Source organism: Petromyzon marinus, chromosome 74 (assembly GCF_048934315.1).
Source record: "Petromyzon marinus isolate PM22_M1 ecotype Great Lakes invasive population chromosome 74, UKy_Petmar_22M1.pri1.0, whole genome shotgun sequence".
NCBI lineage: Eukaryota > Metazoa > Chordata > Hyperoartia > Petromyzontiformes > Petromyzontidae > Petromyzon > Petromyzon marinus.
The window spans coordinates 7,579,645-7,597,410 of NC_133740.1; the positions used below are offsets into that span (position 1 = coordinate 7,579,645).

The 17,766-nt window shown below is 60.5% G+C and overlaps 1 protein-coding gene across 1 annotated transcript in view; it reads left to right on the forward strand.

The window, feature by feature from the left end:
* The window catches only part of LOC116937072 (uncharacterized), a 28,360-nt gene extending 14,594 nt beyond the window's left edge, over positions 1 to 13,766 (forward strand). The window contains exons 3-4 of the mRNA XM_076056057.1: positions 640 to 801; positions 13,425 to 13,766. Of these exons, the coding sequence (XP_075912172.1) occupies positions 640 to 801; positions 13,425 to 13,766 (504 nt within the window). The remainder of the gene's footprint in view (positions 1 to 639; positions 802 to 13,424) is intronic.
* Positions 13,767 to 17,766: the final 4,000 nt, after the last annotated feature.

Sequence of the window (17,766 nt, forward strand, 5' to 3'; positions counted from 1 at the left end):
CATTTTGGTACTGGCAAAGGAGGTCTAGTGATGTAGATGCTCACCCCGAGCCCTCATTACTTTGATAGCGGCATTGTCTTTGAGCTGTGTGACGCCTTTTGGCGTCATCTGGTCGAGCACCAATTGGGTCGAGGCTCAAAAGAAAGCCGTCCCTTGGTGTGGACCAATCAGTTTCAAGGACAATGCATTTTTTTTGTTTGCATCTTGACTGCAAGGTATTGTGGTTAATGCAGTAAACATGAATCCCCTTGTAAAAAGGATTCAGTTTTGTTGCCAGAATAAAAGGGGGGAAAACCCTTTTATTTGATGGCCTTGTTGGGGGTTTTCGGTTCGATGCGGTCTTTCACCCGCCCCTCTATAGCCCCGCCAAGCGCTGGTTGGCTGCTTGGCCCCGGTCACGTGACGCACTTCAACCAATCCGTGCCGCGTTAGTCACAGAATGACAGAATCACAGACCTGGGTGTTTATATATTAAACCTGTTGTGCGTGTTAGTTCGTTGTCCTTCCCCCACATCTCCGATCAGCGCGGCGGTGCGAAAGAAGTTCGACGTAGAGACGTGTCCACCCTCGTGTCCACCCCTCGTGTCCACCCTTGTGTCTCCACCCCCCCTCCCCGCCGCCACCGCCGCGTGCGAGCAGCTGGGGGGAGACGGCGGAGGCAGTGGCCCCCCGGGGAGTCTCTCGGCGCTGGAGGGGACTGGGGGGGAACTCCGCGAGGAGCTGGCGGAGCACGACGGGGAGCTGGCGGAGCTGGGGGAGCGCCTGCAGGGCCTCTCGCTCGGGGCCGCCCTCTTCCTGCAGGTGAGGACCCCCGGCCATACCCCGGTGGGGTGAGGAGCCACGGGTGAGGCCCTCACCCACAGGGCCGTGGGTGTGAGGCCCCACGGGCCCCGTGGGTGAGGACCAGGGGTGAGGCCCCACAGGGCCCGTGGGTGAGGGACCGCTGAGTGTTTGAGTTTGTGGGTCTCAGTGTGAGCCTCCGGTCTCTACCGTGAGCACCCCGGTGCAATCGCTGTGGTTGGGGCCGAATCCCGGACTGGAGCCCAGAATCCCGGACTGGAGCCCAGAATCCCGGACTGGAGCCCAGAATCCCGGACTGGAGCCCAGAATCCCGGACTGGAGCCCGGAATCCCGGACTGGAGCCAAGAATCCCGGACTGGAGCCCAGAATCCCGGACTGGAGCCCAGAATCCCGGACTGGGGCCCAGAATCCCGGACTGGAGCCAAGAATCCCAGACTGGAGCCCAGAATCCCGGACTGGAGCCAAGAATCCCGGACTGGAGCCCAGAATCTCGGACTGGAGCCCAGAATCCCAGACTGGAGCCCAGAATCCCGGACTGGAGCCCAGAATCCCGGACTGGAGCCCAGAATCCCGGACTGGAGCCCAGAATCCCGGACTGGAGCCCAAAATACCAGACTGGAGCCCAGAATACCGGACTGGAGCCAAGAATCCCGGACTGGAGCCCAGAATCCCGGACTGGAGCAAAGAATCCCGGACTAGAGCCCAGAATCCCGGACTGGAGCCCAGAATCCCGGACTGGAGCCCAGAATCCCGGACTGGAGCCCAGAATCCCGGACTGGAGCCCAGAATCCCGGACTGGAGCCAAGAATCCCGGACTGGAGCCCAGAATCCCGGACTGGAGCCCAGAATCCCGGACTGGAGCCAAGAATCCCGGACTGGTGCCCAGAATCCCGCACTGGAGCCCAGAATCCCGGACTGGAGCCAAGAATCCCGGACTGGAGCCCAGAATCCCGGACTGGAGCCCAGAATCCCGGACTGGAGCCAAGAATCCCGGACTGGAGCCCAGAATCTCGGACTGGAGCTCAGAATCCCGGACTGGAGCCCAGAATCTCGGACTGGAGCCCAGAATCCCGGACTGGAGCCCAGAATCCCGGACTGGAGCCCAGAATCCCGAAATGGAGCCTAGAATCCCGGACTGGAGCCAAGAATCCCGGATCTGAGCCCAGAATCCCGGACTGAAGCCCAGAATCCCGAACTGGAGCCTAGAATCCCGGACTGGAGCCAAGAATCCCGGACTGGCGCCCAGAATCCCGGACGGGAGCCCAGAATCCCGGACTGGAGCAAAGAATCCCGGACTGGAGCCCAGAATCCCGGACTGGAGCCCACAATCCCGGACTGGAGCCAGGAATCCCAGACTGGAGCCCAGAATCCCGGACTGGAGCCCAGAATCCCGGACTGGAGCCCAGAATCCCAGACTGGAGCCCAGAATCCCGGACTGGCGCCCAGAATCCCGGACTGGAGCCCAAAATCCCGGACTAGAGCCCAGAATCCTGGACTGGAGCCCAGAATCCCGGAGTTGAGCCAAGAATCCCGGACTGGAGCCCAGAATGCCAGACTGGTGCCCAGAATTCCGGACTGGAGCCAAGAATCCCGGACTGGTGCCCAGAATCCCGGACTGGAGCCCAGAATCCCGGACTGGAGCCCAGAATCCCGGACTGGAGCCCAGAATCCCGGACTGGAGCCCAGAATCCCGGTGTGGAGCCAAGAATCTCGGACTGGAGCTCAGAATCCCGGACTGGAGCCCAGAATCCCGGTCTGGAGCCAAGAATCTCGGACTGGAGCCCAGAATCCCGGACTGGAGCCCAGAATCCCGGACTGGAGCCCAGAATCCCGAAATGGAGCCTAGAATCCCGGACTGGAGCCAAGAATCCCGGATCTGAGCCCAGAATCCCGGACTGGAGCCCAGAATCCCGAACTGGAGCCTAGAATCCCGGACTGTAGCCAAGAATCCCGGACTGGAGCCCAGAATCCCGGACGGGAGCCCAGAATCCCGGACTGGAGCTAAGAATCCCGGACTGGAGCCCAGAATCCTGGACTGGAGCCCACAATCCCGGACTGGAGCCAGGAATCCCAGACTGGAGCCCAGAATCCCGGACTGGAGCCCAGAATCCCGGACTGGAGCCCAGAATCCCAGACTGGAGCCCAGAATCCCGGACTGGCGCCCAGAATCCCGGACTGGAGCCCAAAATCCCGGACTAGAGCCCAGAATCCTGGACTGGAGCCCAGAATCCCGGAGTTGAGCCAAGAATCCCGGACTGGAGCCCAGAATGCCAGACTGGAGCCCAGAATCCCGGACTGGAGCCAAGAATCCCGGACTGGTGCCCAGAATCCCGGACTGGAGCCCAGAATCCCGGACTGGAGCCCAGAATCCCGGACTGGAGCCCAGAATCCCGGACTGGAGCCCAGAATCCCGGTCTGGAGCCAAGAATCTCGGACTGGAGCTCAGAATCCCGGACTGGAGCCCAGAATCTCGGACTGAAGCCAAGAATCCCGGACTGGAGCCCAGAATCCCGGACTGCAGCCAAGAATCCCAGACTGGAGCCCAGAATCCCGGACTGGAGCCCAGAATCCCAGACTGGAGCCAAGAATCCCGGACTGGAGTCCAGAATCCCGGACTGGAGCCCAGAATCCCGGACTGGAGCCAAGAATCCCGGACTGGTGCCCAGAATCCCGGACTGGAGCCCAGAATCCCGGACTGAAGCCAAGAATCCCGGACTGGAGCCCACAATCCCAGACTGAAGCCAAGAATCCCGGACTGGAGCCCAGAATCCCAGACTGAAGCCAAGAATCCCGGACTGGAGCCCAGAATCCCGGACTGGAGCCAAGAATCCCGGACTGGAGTCCAGAATCCCGGACTGGAGCCCAGAATCCCGGACTGGAGCCAAGAATCCCGGACTGGAGCCCAGAATCCCGGAATGGAGTCCAGAATCCCAGACTGGAGCCAACAATCCCGGACTGGAGCCCAGAATCCCGGACTGGAGCCCAGAATCCCGGACTGGAGCCAAGAATCTCGGACTGGAGCCCAGAATCCCGGACTGGAGCCCAGAATCGCGGACTGAAGCCAAGAATCCCGGACTAGAGCCCAGAATCCCGGACTGAAGCCAAGAATCCCGGACTGGAGCCCAGAATCCCGGACTGGAGCCCAGAACCCCAGACTGGAGCCAAGAATCCCGGACTGGAGTCCAGAATCCCGGACTGGAGCCCAGAATCCCGGACTGGAGCCAAGAATCCCGGACTGGAGCCCAGAATCCCGGACTGGAGCCCAAAATCCCGGACTGAAGCCAAGAATCCCGGACTGGAGCCCAGAATCCCGGACTGAAGCCAAGAATCCCGGACTGGAGCCCAGAATCCCGGACTGGAGCCCAGAATCCCAGACTGAAGCCAAGAATCCCGGACTGGAGCCCAGAATCCCGGACTGGAGCCCAGAATCCCGGACTGGAGCAAAGAATCCCGGACTGGAGTCCAGAATCCCGGACTGGAGCCCAGAATCCCGGACTGGAGCCAAGAATCCCGGACTGGAGCCCAGAATCCCGGAATGGAGTCCAAAATCCCGGACTGGAGCCAACAATCCCGGACTGGAGCCCAGAATCCCGGACTGGAGCCCAGAATCCCGGACTGGAGCCAAGAATCCCGGACTGGAGCCCAGAATCTCGGACTGGAGCTCAGAATCCCGGACTGGAGCCCAGAATCTCGGACTGGAGCCCAGAATCCCGGACTGGAGCCCAGAATCCCGGACTGGAGCCCAGAATCCCGAAATGGAGCCTAGAATCCCGGACTGGAGCCAAGAATCCCGGATCTGAGCCCAGAATCCCGGACTGGAGCCCAGAATCCCGAACTGGAGCCTAGAATCCCGGACTGGAGCCAAGAATCCCGGACTGGAGCCCAGAATCCCGGACTGGAGCCAAGAATCCCGGACTAGAACACAGAATCCCGGACTGGAGCCAAGAATCCCGGACTGGAGCCCAGAATCCCGGACTGGAGCCCACAATCCGGGACTGGAGCCAGGAATCCCAGACTGGAGCCCAGAATCCCGGACTGGAGCCCAGAATCCCGGACTGGAGCCCAGAATCCCAGACTGGAGCCCAGAATCCCGGACTGGCGCCCAGAATCCCGGACTGGAGCCCAGAATCCCGGACTAGAGCCCAGAATCCTGGACTGGAGCCCAGAATCCCGGAGTTGAGCCAAGAATCCCGGACTGGAGCCCAGAATGCCAGACTGGAGCCCAGAATCCCGGACTGGAGCCAAGAATCCCGGACTGGTGCCCAGAATCCCGGACTGGAGCCCAGAATCCCGGACTGGAGCCCAGAATCCCGGACTGGAGCCCAGAATCCCGGTCTGGAGCCAAGAATCTCGGACTGGAGCTCAGAATCCCGGACTGGAGCCCAGAATCTCGGACTGAAGCCAAGAATCCCGGACTGGAGCCCAGAATCCCGGACTGCAGCCAAGAATCCCAGACTGGAGCCCAGAATCCCGGACTGGAGCCCAGAATCCCAGACTGGAGCCAAGAATCCCGGACTGGAGTCCAGAATCCCGGACTGGAGCCCAGAATCCCGGACTGGAGCCAAGAATCCCGGACTGGTGCCCAGAATCCCGGACTGGAGCCCAGAATCCCGGACTGAAGCCAAGAATCCCGGACTGGAGCCCAGAATCCCAGACTGAAGCCAAGAATCCCGGACTGGAGCCCAGAATCCCAGACTGAAGCCAAGAATCCCGGACTGGAGCCCAGAATCCCGGACTGGAGCCAAGAATCCCGGACTGGAGTCCAGAATCCCGGACTGGAGCCCAGAATCCCGGACTGGAGCCAAGAATCCCGGACTGGAAGCTAGAATCCCGGAATGGAGTCCAGAATCCCAGACTGGAGCCAACAATCCCGGACTGGAGCCCAGAATCCCGGACTGGAGCGCAGAATCCCGGACTGGAGCCAAGAATCTCGGACTTGAGCCCAGAATCCCGGACTGGAGCCCAGAATCGCGGACTGAAGCCAAGAATCCCGGACTAGAGCCCAGAATCCCGGACTGAAGCCAAGAATCCCGGACTGGGGCCCAGAATCCCGGACTGGAGCCCAGAACCCCAGACTGGAGCCAAGAATCCAGGACTGGAGTCCAGAATCCCGGACTGGAGCCCAGAATCCCGGACTGGAGCCAAGAATCCCGGACTGGAGCCCAGAATCCCGGACTGGAGCCCAAAATCCCGGACTGAAGCCAAGAATCCCGGACTGGAGCCCAGAATCCCGGACTGAAGCCAAGAATCCCGGACTGGAGCCCAGAATCCCGGACTGGAGCCCAGAATCCCAGACTGAAGCCAAGAATCCCGGACTGGAGCCCAGAATCCCGGACTGGAGCCCAGAATCCCGGACTGAAGCCAAGAATCCCGGACTGGAGTCCAGAATCCCGGACTGGAGCCCAGAATCCCGGCCTGGAGCCAAGAATCCCGGACTGGAGCCCAGAATCCCGGAATGGAGTCCAAAATCCCGGACTGGAGCCAACAATCCCGGACTGGAGCCCAGAATCCCGGACTGGAGCCCAGAATCCCGGACTGGCGCCCAGAATCCCGGACTGGAGCCCAGAATCCCGGACTGGAGAACAGAATCCCGGACTGGAGCCCAGAATCCCGGACTGGAGCCAAGAATCCCGGACTGGAACCCAGAATCCCGGACTGGAGCTAAGAATCCCGGACTGGAGCCAAGAATCCCGGACTGGAGCCCAGAATCCCGGACTGGAGCCCAAAATCCCGGACTGAAGCCAAGAATCCCGGACTGGAGCCCAGAATCCCGGACTGAAGCCAAGAATCCCGGACTGGAGCCCAGAATCCCGGACTGGAGCCCAGAATCCCAGACTGAAGCCAAGAATCCCGGACTGGAGCCCAGAATCCCGGACTGGAGCCCAGAATCCCGGACTGAAGCCAAGAATCCCGGACTGGAGTCCAGAATCCCGGACTGGAGCCCAGAATCCCGGACTGGAGCCAAGAATCCCGGACTGGAGCCCAGAATCCCGGAATGGAGTCCAAAATCCCGGACTGGAGCCAACAATCCCGGACTGGAGCCCAGAATCCCGGACTGGAGCCCAGAATCCCGGACTGGCGCCCAGAATCCCGGACTGGAGCCCAGAATCCCGGACTGGAGACCAGAATCCCGGACTGGAGCCCAGAATCCCGGACTGGAGCCAAGAATCCCGGACTGGAGCCCAGAATCCCGGACTGGAGCTAAGAATCCCGGACTGGAGCATAGAATCCCGGACTGGAGCCAAGAATCCCAGATCTGAGCCCAGAATCCCGGACTGGAGCCCAGAATCCCGGACTGGAGCCCAGAATCCCGGACAGGAGCCAAGAATCCCGGACTGGAGCCAAGAATTCCGGACTGGAACCCAGAATCCCGGACTGGAGCCAAGAATCCCGGACTGGAGCCCAGAATCCCGGACTGGAGCCCAGAATCCCGGACTGGAGCCCAGAATCCCAGACTGAAGCCAAGAATCCCGGACTGGAGCCCAGAATCCCGGACTGGAGCCCAGAATCCCGGACTGGAGCCAAGAATCCCGGACTGGAGTCCAGAATCCCGGACTGGAGCCCAGAATCCCGGACTGGAGCCAAGAATCCCGGACTGGAGCCCAGAATCCCGGAATGGAGTCCAGAATCCCAGACTGGAGCCAACAATCCCGGACTGGAGCCCAGAATCCCGGACTGGAGCCCACAATCCCGGACTGGAGCCAAGAATCTCGGACTGGAGCCCAGAATCCCGGACTGGAGCCCAGAATCGCGGACTGAAGCCAAGAATCCCGGACTGGAGCCCAGAATCTCGGACTGAAGCCAAGAATCCCGGACTGGAGCCCAGAATCCCGGACTGGAGCCCAGAACCCCAGACTGGAGCCAAGAATCCTGGACTGGAGTCCAGAATCCCGGACTGGAGCCCAGAATCCCGGACTGGAGCCAAGAATCCCGGACTGGAGCCAAGAATCCCGGACTGGAGCCCAAAATCCCGGACTGAAGCCAAGAATCCCGGACTAGAGCCCAGAATCCCAGACTGAAGCCAAGAATCCCGGACTGGAGCCCAGAATCCCGGACTGGAGCCCAGAATCCCGGACTGGAGGCAAGAATCGCGGACTGGAGCCCAGAATCCCGGACTGGAGCCAAGAATCCCGGACTGGAGCCCAGAATCCCGGAATGGAGTCCAGAATCCCGGACTGGAGCCAACAATCCCCCACTGGAGCCCAGAATCCCGGACTGGAGCCAAGAATCCCGGACTGGAGCCAAGAATCCCGGACTGGAGCCCAGAATCTCGGACTGGAGCTCAGAATCCCGGACTGGAGCCCAGAATCTCGGACTGGAGCCCAGAATCCCGGACTGGAGCCCAGAATCCCGGACTGGAGCCCAGAATCCCGAAATGGAGCCTAGAATCCCGGACTGGAGCCAAGAATCCCGGATCTGAGCCCAGAATCCCGGACTGGAGCCCAGAATCCCGAACTGGAGCCTAGAATCCCGGACTGGAGCCAAGAATCCCGGACTGGAGCCCAGAATCCCGGACTGGAGCCAAGAATCCCGGACTAGAACACAGAATCCCGGACTGGAGCCAAGAATCCCGGACTGGAGCCCAGAATCCCGGACTGGAGCCCACAATCCGGGACTGGAGCCAGGAATCCCAGACTGGAGCCCAGAATCCCGGACTGGAGCCCAGAATCCCGGACTGGAGCCCAGAATCCCAGACTGGAGCCCAGAATCCCGGACTGGCGCCCAGAATCCCGGACTGGAGCCCAGAATCCCGGACTAGAGCCCAGAATCCTGGACTGGAGCCCAGAATCCCGGAGTTGAGCCAAGAATCCCGGACTGGAGCCCAGAATGCCAGACTGGAGCCCAGAATCCCGGACTGGAGCCAAGAATCCCGGACTGGTGCCCAGAATCCCGGACTGGAGCCCAGAATCCCGGACTGGAGCCCAGAATCCCGGACTGGAGCCCAGAATCCCGGTCTGGAGCCAAGAATCTCGGACTGGAGCTCAGAATCCCGGACTGGAGCCCAGAATCTCGGACTGAAGCCAAGAATCCCGGACTGGAGCCCAGAATCCCGGACTGCAGCCAAGAATCCCAGACTGGAGCCCAGAATCCCGGACTGGAGCCCAGAATCCCAGACTGGAGCCAAGAATCCCGGACTGGAGTCCAGAATCCCGGACTGGAGCCCAGAATCCCGGACTGGAGCCAAGAATCCCGGACTGGTGCCCAGAATCCCGGACTGGAGCCCAGAATCCCGGACTGAAGCCAAGAATCCCGGACTGGAGCCCAGAATCCCAGACTGAAGCCAAGAATCCCGGACTGGAGCCCAGAATCCCAGACTGAAGCCAAGAATCCCGGACTGGAGCCCAGAATCCCGGACTGGAGCCAAGAATCCCGGACTGGAGTCCAGAATCCCGGACTGGAGCCCAGAATCCCGGACTGGAGCCAAGAATCCCGGACTGGAAGCTAGAATCCCGGAATGGAGTCCAGAATCCCAGACTGGAGCCAACAATCCCGGACTGGAGCCCAGAATCCCGGACTGGAGCGCAGAATCCCGGACTGGAGCCAAGAATCTCGGACTTGAGCCCAGAATCCCGGACTGGAGCCCAGAATCGCGGACTGAAGCCAAGAATCCCGGACTAGAGCCCAGAATCCCGGACTGAAGCCAAGAATCCCGGACTGGAGCCCAGAATCCCGGACTGGAGCCCAGAACCCCAGACTGGAGCCAAGAATCCAGGACTGGAGTCCAGAATCCCGGACTGGAGCCCAGAATCCCGGACTGGAGCCAAGAATCCCGGACTGGAGCCCAGAATCCCGGACTGGAGCCCAAAATCCCGGACTGAAGCCAAGAATCCCGGACTGGAGCCCAGAATCCCGGACTGAAGCCAAGAATCCCGGACTGGAGCCCAGAATCCCGGACTGGAGCCCAGAATCCCAGACTGAAGCCAAGAATCCCGGACTGGAGCCCAGAATCCCGGACTGGAGCCCAGAATCCCGGACTGAAGCCAAGAATCCCGGACTGGAGTCCAGAATCCCGGACTGGAGCCCAGAATCCCGGCCTGGAGCCAAGAATCCCGGACTGGAGCCCAGAATCCCGGAATGGAGTCCAAAATCCCGGACTGGAGCCAACAATCCCGGACTGGAGCCCAGAATCCCGGACTGGAGCCCAGAATCCCGGACTGGCGCCCAGAATCCCGGACTGGAGCCCAGAATCCCGGACTGGAGAACAGAATCCCGGACTGGAGCCCAGAATCCCGGACTGGAGCCAAGAATCCCGGACTGGAGCCCAGAATCCCGGACTGGAGCTAAGAATCCCGGACTGGAGCCAAGAATCCCGGACTGGAGCCCAGAATCCCGGACTGGAGCCCAAAATCCCGGACTGAAGCCAAGAATCCCGGACTGGAGCCCAGAATCCCGGACTGAAGCCAAGAATCCCGGACTGGAGCCCAGAATCCCGGACTGGAGCCCAGAATCCCAGACTGAAGCCAAGAATCCCGGACTGGAGCCCAGAATCCCGGACTGGAGCCCAGAATCCCGGACTGAAGCCAAGAATCCCGGACTGGAGTCCAGAATCCCGGACTGGAGCCCAGAATCCCGGACTGGAGCCAAGAATCCCGGACTGGAGCCCAGAATCCCGGAATGGAGTCCAAAATCCCGGACTGGAGCCAACAATCCCGGACTGGAGCCCAGAATCCCGGACTGGAGCCCAGAATCCCGGACTGGCGCCCAGAATCCCGGACTGGAGCCCAGAATCCCGGACTGGAGACCAGAATCCCGGACTGGAGCCCAGAATCCCGGACTGGAGCCAAGAATCCCGGACTGGAGCCCAGAATCCCGGACTGGAGCTAAGAATCCCGGACTGGAGCATAGAATCCCGGACTGGAGCCAAGAATCCCAGATCTGAGCCCAGAATCCCGGACTGGAGCCCAGAATCCCGGACTGGAGCCCAGAATCCCGGACAGGAGCCAAGAATCCCGGACTGGAGCCAAGAATTCCGGACTGGAACCCAGAATCCCAGACTGGAGCCAAGAATCCCGGACTGGAGCCCAGAATCCCGGACTGGAGCCCAGAATCCCGGACTGGAGCCCAGAATCCCAGACTGAAGCCAAGAATCCCGGACTGGAGCCCAGAATCCCGGACTGGAGCCCAGAATCCCGGACTGGAGCCAAGAATCCCGGACTGGAGTCCAGAATCCCGGACTGGAGCCCAGAATCCCGGACTGGAGCCAAGAATCCCGGACTGGAGCCCAGAATCCCGGAATGGAGTCCAGAATCCCAGACTGGAGCCAACAATCCCGGACTGGAGCCCAGAATCCCGGACTGGAGCCCACAATCCCGGACTGGAGCCAAGAATCTCGGACTGGAGCCCAGAATCCCGGACTGGAGCCCAGAATCGCGGACTGAAGCCAAGAATCCCGGACTGGAGCCCAGAATCTCGGACTGAAGCCAAGAATCCCGGACTGGAGCCCAGAATCCCGGACTGGAGCCCAGAATCCCGGACTGGAGCCAAGAATCCCGGACTGGAGCCCAGAATCCCGGACTGGAGCCCAAAATCCCGGACTGAAGCCAAGAATCCCGGACTAGAGCCCAGAATCCCAGACTGAAGCCAAGAATCCCGGACTGGAGCCCAGAATCCCGGACAGGAGCCCAGAATCCCGGACTGGAGGCAAGAATCGCGGACTGGAGCCCAGAATCCCGGACTGGAGCCAAGAATCCCGGACTGGAGCCCAGAATCCCGGAATGGAGTCCAGAATCCCGGACTGGAGCCAACAATCCCCCACTGGAGCCCAGAATCCCGGACTGGAGCCCAGAATCCCGGACTGGCGCCCAGAATCCCGGACTGGAGCCCAGAATCCCGGACTGGAGACCAGAATCCCGGACTGGAGCCCAGAATCCCGGACTGGAGCCAAGAATCCCGGACTGGAGCCCAGAATCCCGGACTGGAGCTAAGAATCCCGGACTGGAGCTAAGAATCCCGGACTGGAGTCAAGAATCCCAGATCTGAGCCCAGAATCCCGGACTGGAGCCCAGAATCCCGGACTGGAGCCCAGAATCCCGGACAGGAGCCAAGAATCCCGGACTGGAGCCAAGAATTCCGGACTGGAACCCAGAATCTCGGACTGGAGCCAAGAATCCCGGACTGGAGCCCAGAATCCCGGACTGGAGCCCAGAATCCCGGACTGGAGCCCAGAATCCCGGACTGGAGCCAAGAATCCCGGACTGGTGCCCAGAATCCCGGACTGGAGCCCAGAATCCCGGACTGGAGCCCAGAATCCCGGACTGGAGCCCAGAATCCCGGACTGGAGCAAAGAATCTCGGACTGGAGCCCAGAATCCCGGACTGGAGCCCAGAATCTCGGACTGAAGCCAAGAATCCCGGACTGGAGCCCAGAATCCCGGACTGAAGCCAATAATCCCGGACTGGAGCCCAGAATCCCGGACTGGAGCCCAGAATCCCAGACTGGAGCCAAGAATCCCGGACTGGAGTCCAGAATCCCGGACTGGAGCCCAGAATCCAGGACTGGTGCCCAGAATCCCGGACTGGAGCTAAAAATCCCGGACTGGAGCCCAGAATCCCGGACTGGAGCCCAGAATCCCGGACTGAAGCCAAGAATCCCGGACTGGAGCCCAGAATCCCGGACTGAAGCCAAGAATCCCGGACTGGAGCCCAGAATCCCGGACTGGAGCCCAGAATCCCGGACTGGAGCCAAGAATCCCGGACTGGAGTCCAGAATCCCGGAATGGAGCCCAGAATCCCGACTGGAGCCAAGAATCCCGGACTGGTGCCCAGAATCCCGGACTGGAGTCCAGAATCCCGGACTGGAGCCAAGAATCCCGTACTGGAGTCCAGAATCCCGGACTGGAGCCAACAATCCCGGACTGGAGCCCAGAATCCCGGACTGGAGCCCAGAATCCCGGGCTGGCGCCCAGAATCCCGGACTGGAGCCCAGAATCCCGGACTAGAGACCAGAATCCCGGACTGGAGCCCAGAATCCCGGACTGGAGCCAAGAATCCCGGACTGGAGCCCAGAATCCCGGACTGGAGCCAAGAATCCCGGACTGGAGCCTAGAATCCCGGACTGGAGCCAAGAATCCCGGATCTGAGCCCAGAATCCCGGACTGGAGCCCAGAATCCCGGACAGGAGCCAAGAATCCCGGACTGGAGCCCAGAATCCCGGACTGGAGGCAAGAATCCCGGACTGGAACCCAGAATCCCGGACTGGAGCCCAGAATCCCGGACTGGTGCCAAGAATCCCGGACTGGGGCCCAGAATCCCGGACTGGCGCCCAGAATCCCGGACTGAAGCCAAGAATCCCAGACTGGAGCCCAGAATCCCGGACTGGCGCCCAGAATCCCGGACTGGAGCCCAGAATCCCGAACTGGGGAACAGAATCCCGGACTGGAGCCCAGAATCCCGGACTGGAGCCCAGAATCCCGGACTGAAGCCCAGAATCCCAGACTGGAGCCCAGAATCCCGGACTGGAGCCCAGAATCCCGGACTGGGGCCCAGAATCCCGGATCTGAGGCCAGAATCCAGGACTGGAGCTCAGAATCCCAGCGGCTCCGGCTCCGCGTCCCCTAATGCCGCCCCCCCCCCTACCCTGACCCCCTCCACCCCCCCTCCACCCCCCCCCCCTCCACCCTCCAGATGAGCACGAGGCCACGGCTGCTGGGCCGCGTGAGCTCCCCGCACCGCTTCCCGGGGCCCCCGCTGGCCCCCCGCGACCCCCGCGGCGACCCCCGCGGCGACCCCCGCGGTGACCCCCGCGGCGACCCCCGCCGCCACCGCCGCCACCGCCGCCGCCGCCGCCCTGGCGCCCCCCCGGGGCCCGACGAGGCCCTCGGCTCCGACGACGGCAGCGGGGGCTCCGACGCGCCGCGCTCCGAGGGGGGCGGCTGGCCCGCCGGCTGGGGGGCCCTGGGGCCCGGGGGCCCCCGGAGCGGGCGGAGGGCCAGCGACGCCCTCTCTGAGGCGTCGTGCGCCTGGTGAGCGGGTGGGGGGGGGGGGTGGGGGGGGTGAGGTGGGGTGGGGGGTGAGATGGGGGGGGGTGAGGTGGGGGTGGTAAAGTGGGGTGAGGTGGGGGGTGAGGTGGGGGGGTGAGATGGGGGGTGAGGTGGGGGGTGAGGTGGGGGTGGTGTGGTGGAGGGTGGGGTGGTAAAGTGGGGTGAGGTGGGGGGTGAGGTGGGGGGTGAGGTGGGAGGGTGAGGTGGGGGGTGAGGTGGGGGGGAGGGTGAGTGAAGTGAGGGGGGGTGAGGTGGGGGGTTGAGGTGGGGGGTGAGGTGGGGGGGAGGGTGAGGTGGAGGGTCGGGGGGTTGAGGTGGGGGGTGAGGTGGGGGGGGAGGGTGAGGTGGAGGGTCGGGGGGTTGAGGTGGGGTGGGGGGGTTGAGGTGGGGGGGTGAGGTGGGTGGGGTGGGGGGGTTGAGGTGGGGGGGTGAGGTGAAGGGGGGGGGTGAGGTGAGGTTGGGGGGACAGTTTCCGCTATAAATGTCCACGTGATGTTAATCCACTTTGTTGAGTTATCATTCGTTACGGCCGGGCTGTATCGCTGTCTCGCTTCTGACCCACAGCTACACAGCAGCTTCGTGGGGCCTTAACCTGGCAAGATGAACATTGTTACATCGCCTAGAACGCGCAACGGGGCACCAATTAACACGAAGCGGTCGAGGCGATCTCGATTTGAAGCTTCCGTCACTGCAGGGAGAGATCCCCGTACTCGAAAGTCGTCACGTGGGTTGACAAAATAAAATAAATCACGACGTTTCGGGCGCAACACAAGGGGCGTCCTTCATCAGGTGGGCCAATTCCCCAGGGGGGGGGGGTGCAGTTACCTCCGCGACTGGGGGGGGGGGGTAAACCAATCGCTCCGATATTGGTGCTACAGACTATAAATGACTGCATCACGGACACTTATGCGAGAGCCGGGGTACTAATGGTAACCGCCACGAGGTTCATTTGCCGTAACTTTCTCACCCTTCACCACACGCGCGGCTTCTCCTCCTCCTCCTCCCTCCCATCACATTCTTGTTTTTTCATACTTTGATACAGGCAGAAAGGTGTATCCCATGCCATAGCTGTTCGCCCCCGAGGCTCTGAATGCTCTGGGCTACGTGTGGCATTGCCCTTGTCCCTGTTCGTCTTTAGGCGTTCTTCACGGATCTGCCGCCGGTGGCGAGACGAGGCCCAGAGAGAAGGCGGCCGCTCGATCTCGATTTGACGCTTTCGTTAATGCAGGAATCCACACTCGCTGGTTCTCTCGGTCAAGTCCAGGGGCGGAGCCACGGGGGGCTGGGGGGGGCTGGGGGGGGCTGGGGGGGGGGGCTTGGCCCCCCCTGAAATTTTGGGAAAGTCGGTAATCGGGATAACCGGATATTCGGCTGCTGCAAAATGCTGCAGGCTGCCACCTTGTGTGCTGCCCTGCAGGCTGCCACCTTGTGTGCTGCCCTGCAGGCTGCCACCTTGTGTGCTGCCCTGCAGGCTGCCACCTCGTGCTGCCCTGCAGGCTGCCACCTTGTGTGCTGCCCTGCAGGCTGCCACCTTGTGCTGTCACCTTGTGTGCTGCCCTGCAGGCTGCCACCTTGTGCTGTCACCTTGTGTGCTGCCCTGCAGGCTGTCACCTTGTGTGCTGCCCTGCAGGCTGCCACCTTGTGTGCTGCCCTGCAGGCTGCCACCTTGTGCTGTCACCTTGTGTGCTGCCCTGCAGGCTGCCACCTTGTGTGCTGCCCTGCAGGCTGCCACCTTGTGTGCTGCCCTGCAGGCTGCTACCTTGTGTGCTGCCCTGCGTCACGTAAACCTGTCAACCGCTTTTACTAAGAATGATCAGTGCCCCTAGCTTATTACAGACCAACTCAGACCTTAATGGTCACCCCGTGCCCCCCTATAAATCTCAACGTTCATCCTATACACTACACTATACCCTAACTATACACTCCACACTACACTATACACTGCACTATACACTACACTATACACGACGCACTACACTACACACTGCACTATACACTACACTATACATTACACTATACACTACACACTGCACTACACACTACACTATACACTATACTACAAACCTATCAACCGCTTTCACTAAGAATGATCAGTGCCCCTAGCTGATCACAGACCAACTCGGACCTTAATGGTCACCCCGTGCCCCCTTATAAATCTCAACGTTCATCCTATACACTACACTAAACACTGCACTATGCACTACACTATGCACTACGCTATACACTACACTATGCACTACACTATGCACTACATTATACACTGCACTGTACACTACACTATACACTACACTATACACGACACACTACACTACACACTGCACTACACACTACACTACACTCTACACTACACACCTATCAACCGCTTTAACTAAGAATGATCAGTGCCCCTAGCTGATCACAGGCCAACTCGGACCTGAATGGTCACCCCGTGCCCCCCTTATAAATCTCAACATTCGTCCTACCAGGTCCCCATCGCAAGGGAGAAACACAAACAGGGGATAATATACACATCTTTTTTTTTCAATCTTCGCCGCATTGAAACGTCCGTACGTGCCGTACGTGACCTGAAGACTGAATTCTCCCCTGCACAAGAATGCGCACGGGCCAGAGCCGTACGGGTTGACGCCTTTGATGACGGCTGGTGCCGTGCAAGCCGTCGCGTGGGGGACACCCATCGAGTACGAAGCACGCAAACCTTCTGTCAAAACTCGACCCAATACACCTCCCTGTACACGCACGCGGACTTTTAACACCCCACCACCATCACCTGTGTAGGTACGCCTGACGCACCACCTCCCCTCCCCTCCTCCCGCCCCGAATACGATAGAACGGCCGATATTTAATCTACGCAGAAACGATCATCAAAGGATGAATAATATTCACGTGGTTCAAGCTAAACAGATACTGTAGTCCACACCGCCGGACGAGCTAACTCAATTGAAGGCCAATGTAGACAAATTATTACCGAGACTTTACACTCCCCCCCCCCCCCCGCGTTTCCTATGCGTACATTGTGAGTTAGACCCCCCCTCCCCCAAATGCAAGCTACGCATTTGGGTTAACTCCCCCTCCCCCCTCCATGTGTTCGGACTCGATCGATGGCCCAGATCCCCTCGCTCGCCACGTTGTGAACTTTGCACAACATCGGTGGCCCACCGAGTGATGTAACTTCGTTGCTGCTGCTGCTGTTGTTGTTGTGCAAGACCATCAGGGCCCCGTGGGTGAGTGGCTGAGTGGGTAAGTGGAGTGGGTAAGTGGCTGAGTGGGTAAGTGGAGTGGGTAGGTGGCTGAGTGGGTAAGTGGAGTGGGTAGGTGAGTGGGTAAGTGGATGAGTGGGTAAGTGGATGAGTGGCTGAGTGGGTAAGTGGCTGAGTGGGTAAGTAGGTGAGTGGGTAAGTAGGTGAGTGGGTAAGTGGATGAGTGTCTGAGTGGGTAAGTGGCTGAGTGGGTAAGTAGGTGAGTGATGAGTGGGTAAGTGGATGAGTGGGTAAGTGGCTGAGTGGGTAAGTGGCTGAGTGGGTAAGTGGCTGAGTGGGTAAGTGGCTGAGTGGGTAAGTAGGTGAGTGAGTGGATGAGTGGCTGAGTGGGTAAGTGGGTAAGTAGGTGAGTGTCTGAGTGGGTAAGTGGATGAGTGTCTGAGTGGGTAAGTGGCTAAGTGGGTAAGTAGGTGAGTGGGTAAGTAGGTAAGTGGGTAAGGTGAGTGGCTGAGTGGGTAAGTGGGTAAGTAGGTGAGTGGCTGAGTGGGTAAGTGGATGAGTGGGTAAGTAGGTGAGTGGGTAAGTAGGTGTGCGGGTGAGTGGGTAAGTGGATGAGTGGCTGAGTGGGTAAGTGGCTGAGTGGGTAAGTAGATGAGCGGGTAAATAGGTGAGCGGGTAAATAGGTGAGCGGGTAAGTAGGTGAGTGGCTGAGTGGTTAAGTGGATGAGTGGCTGAGTGGGTAAGTGGCTGAGTGGGTAAGTGGGTAAGTAGGCGAGTGGGTAAGTGGGT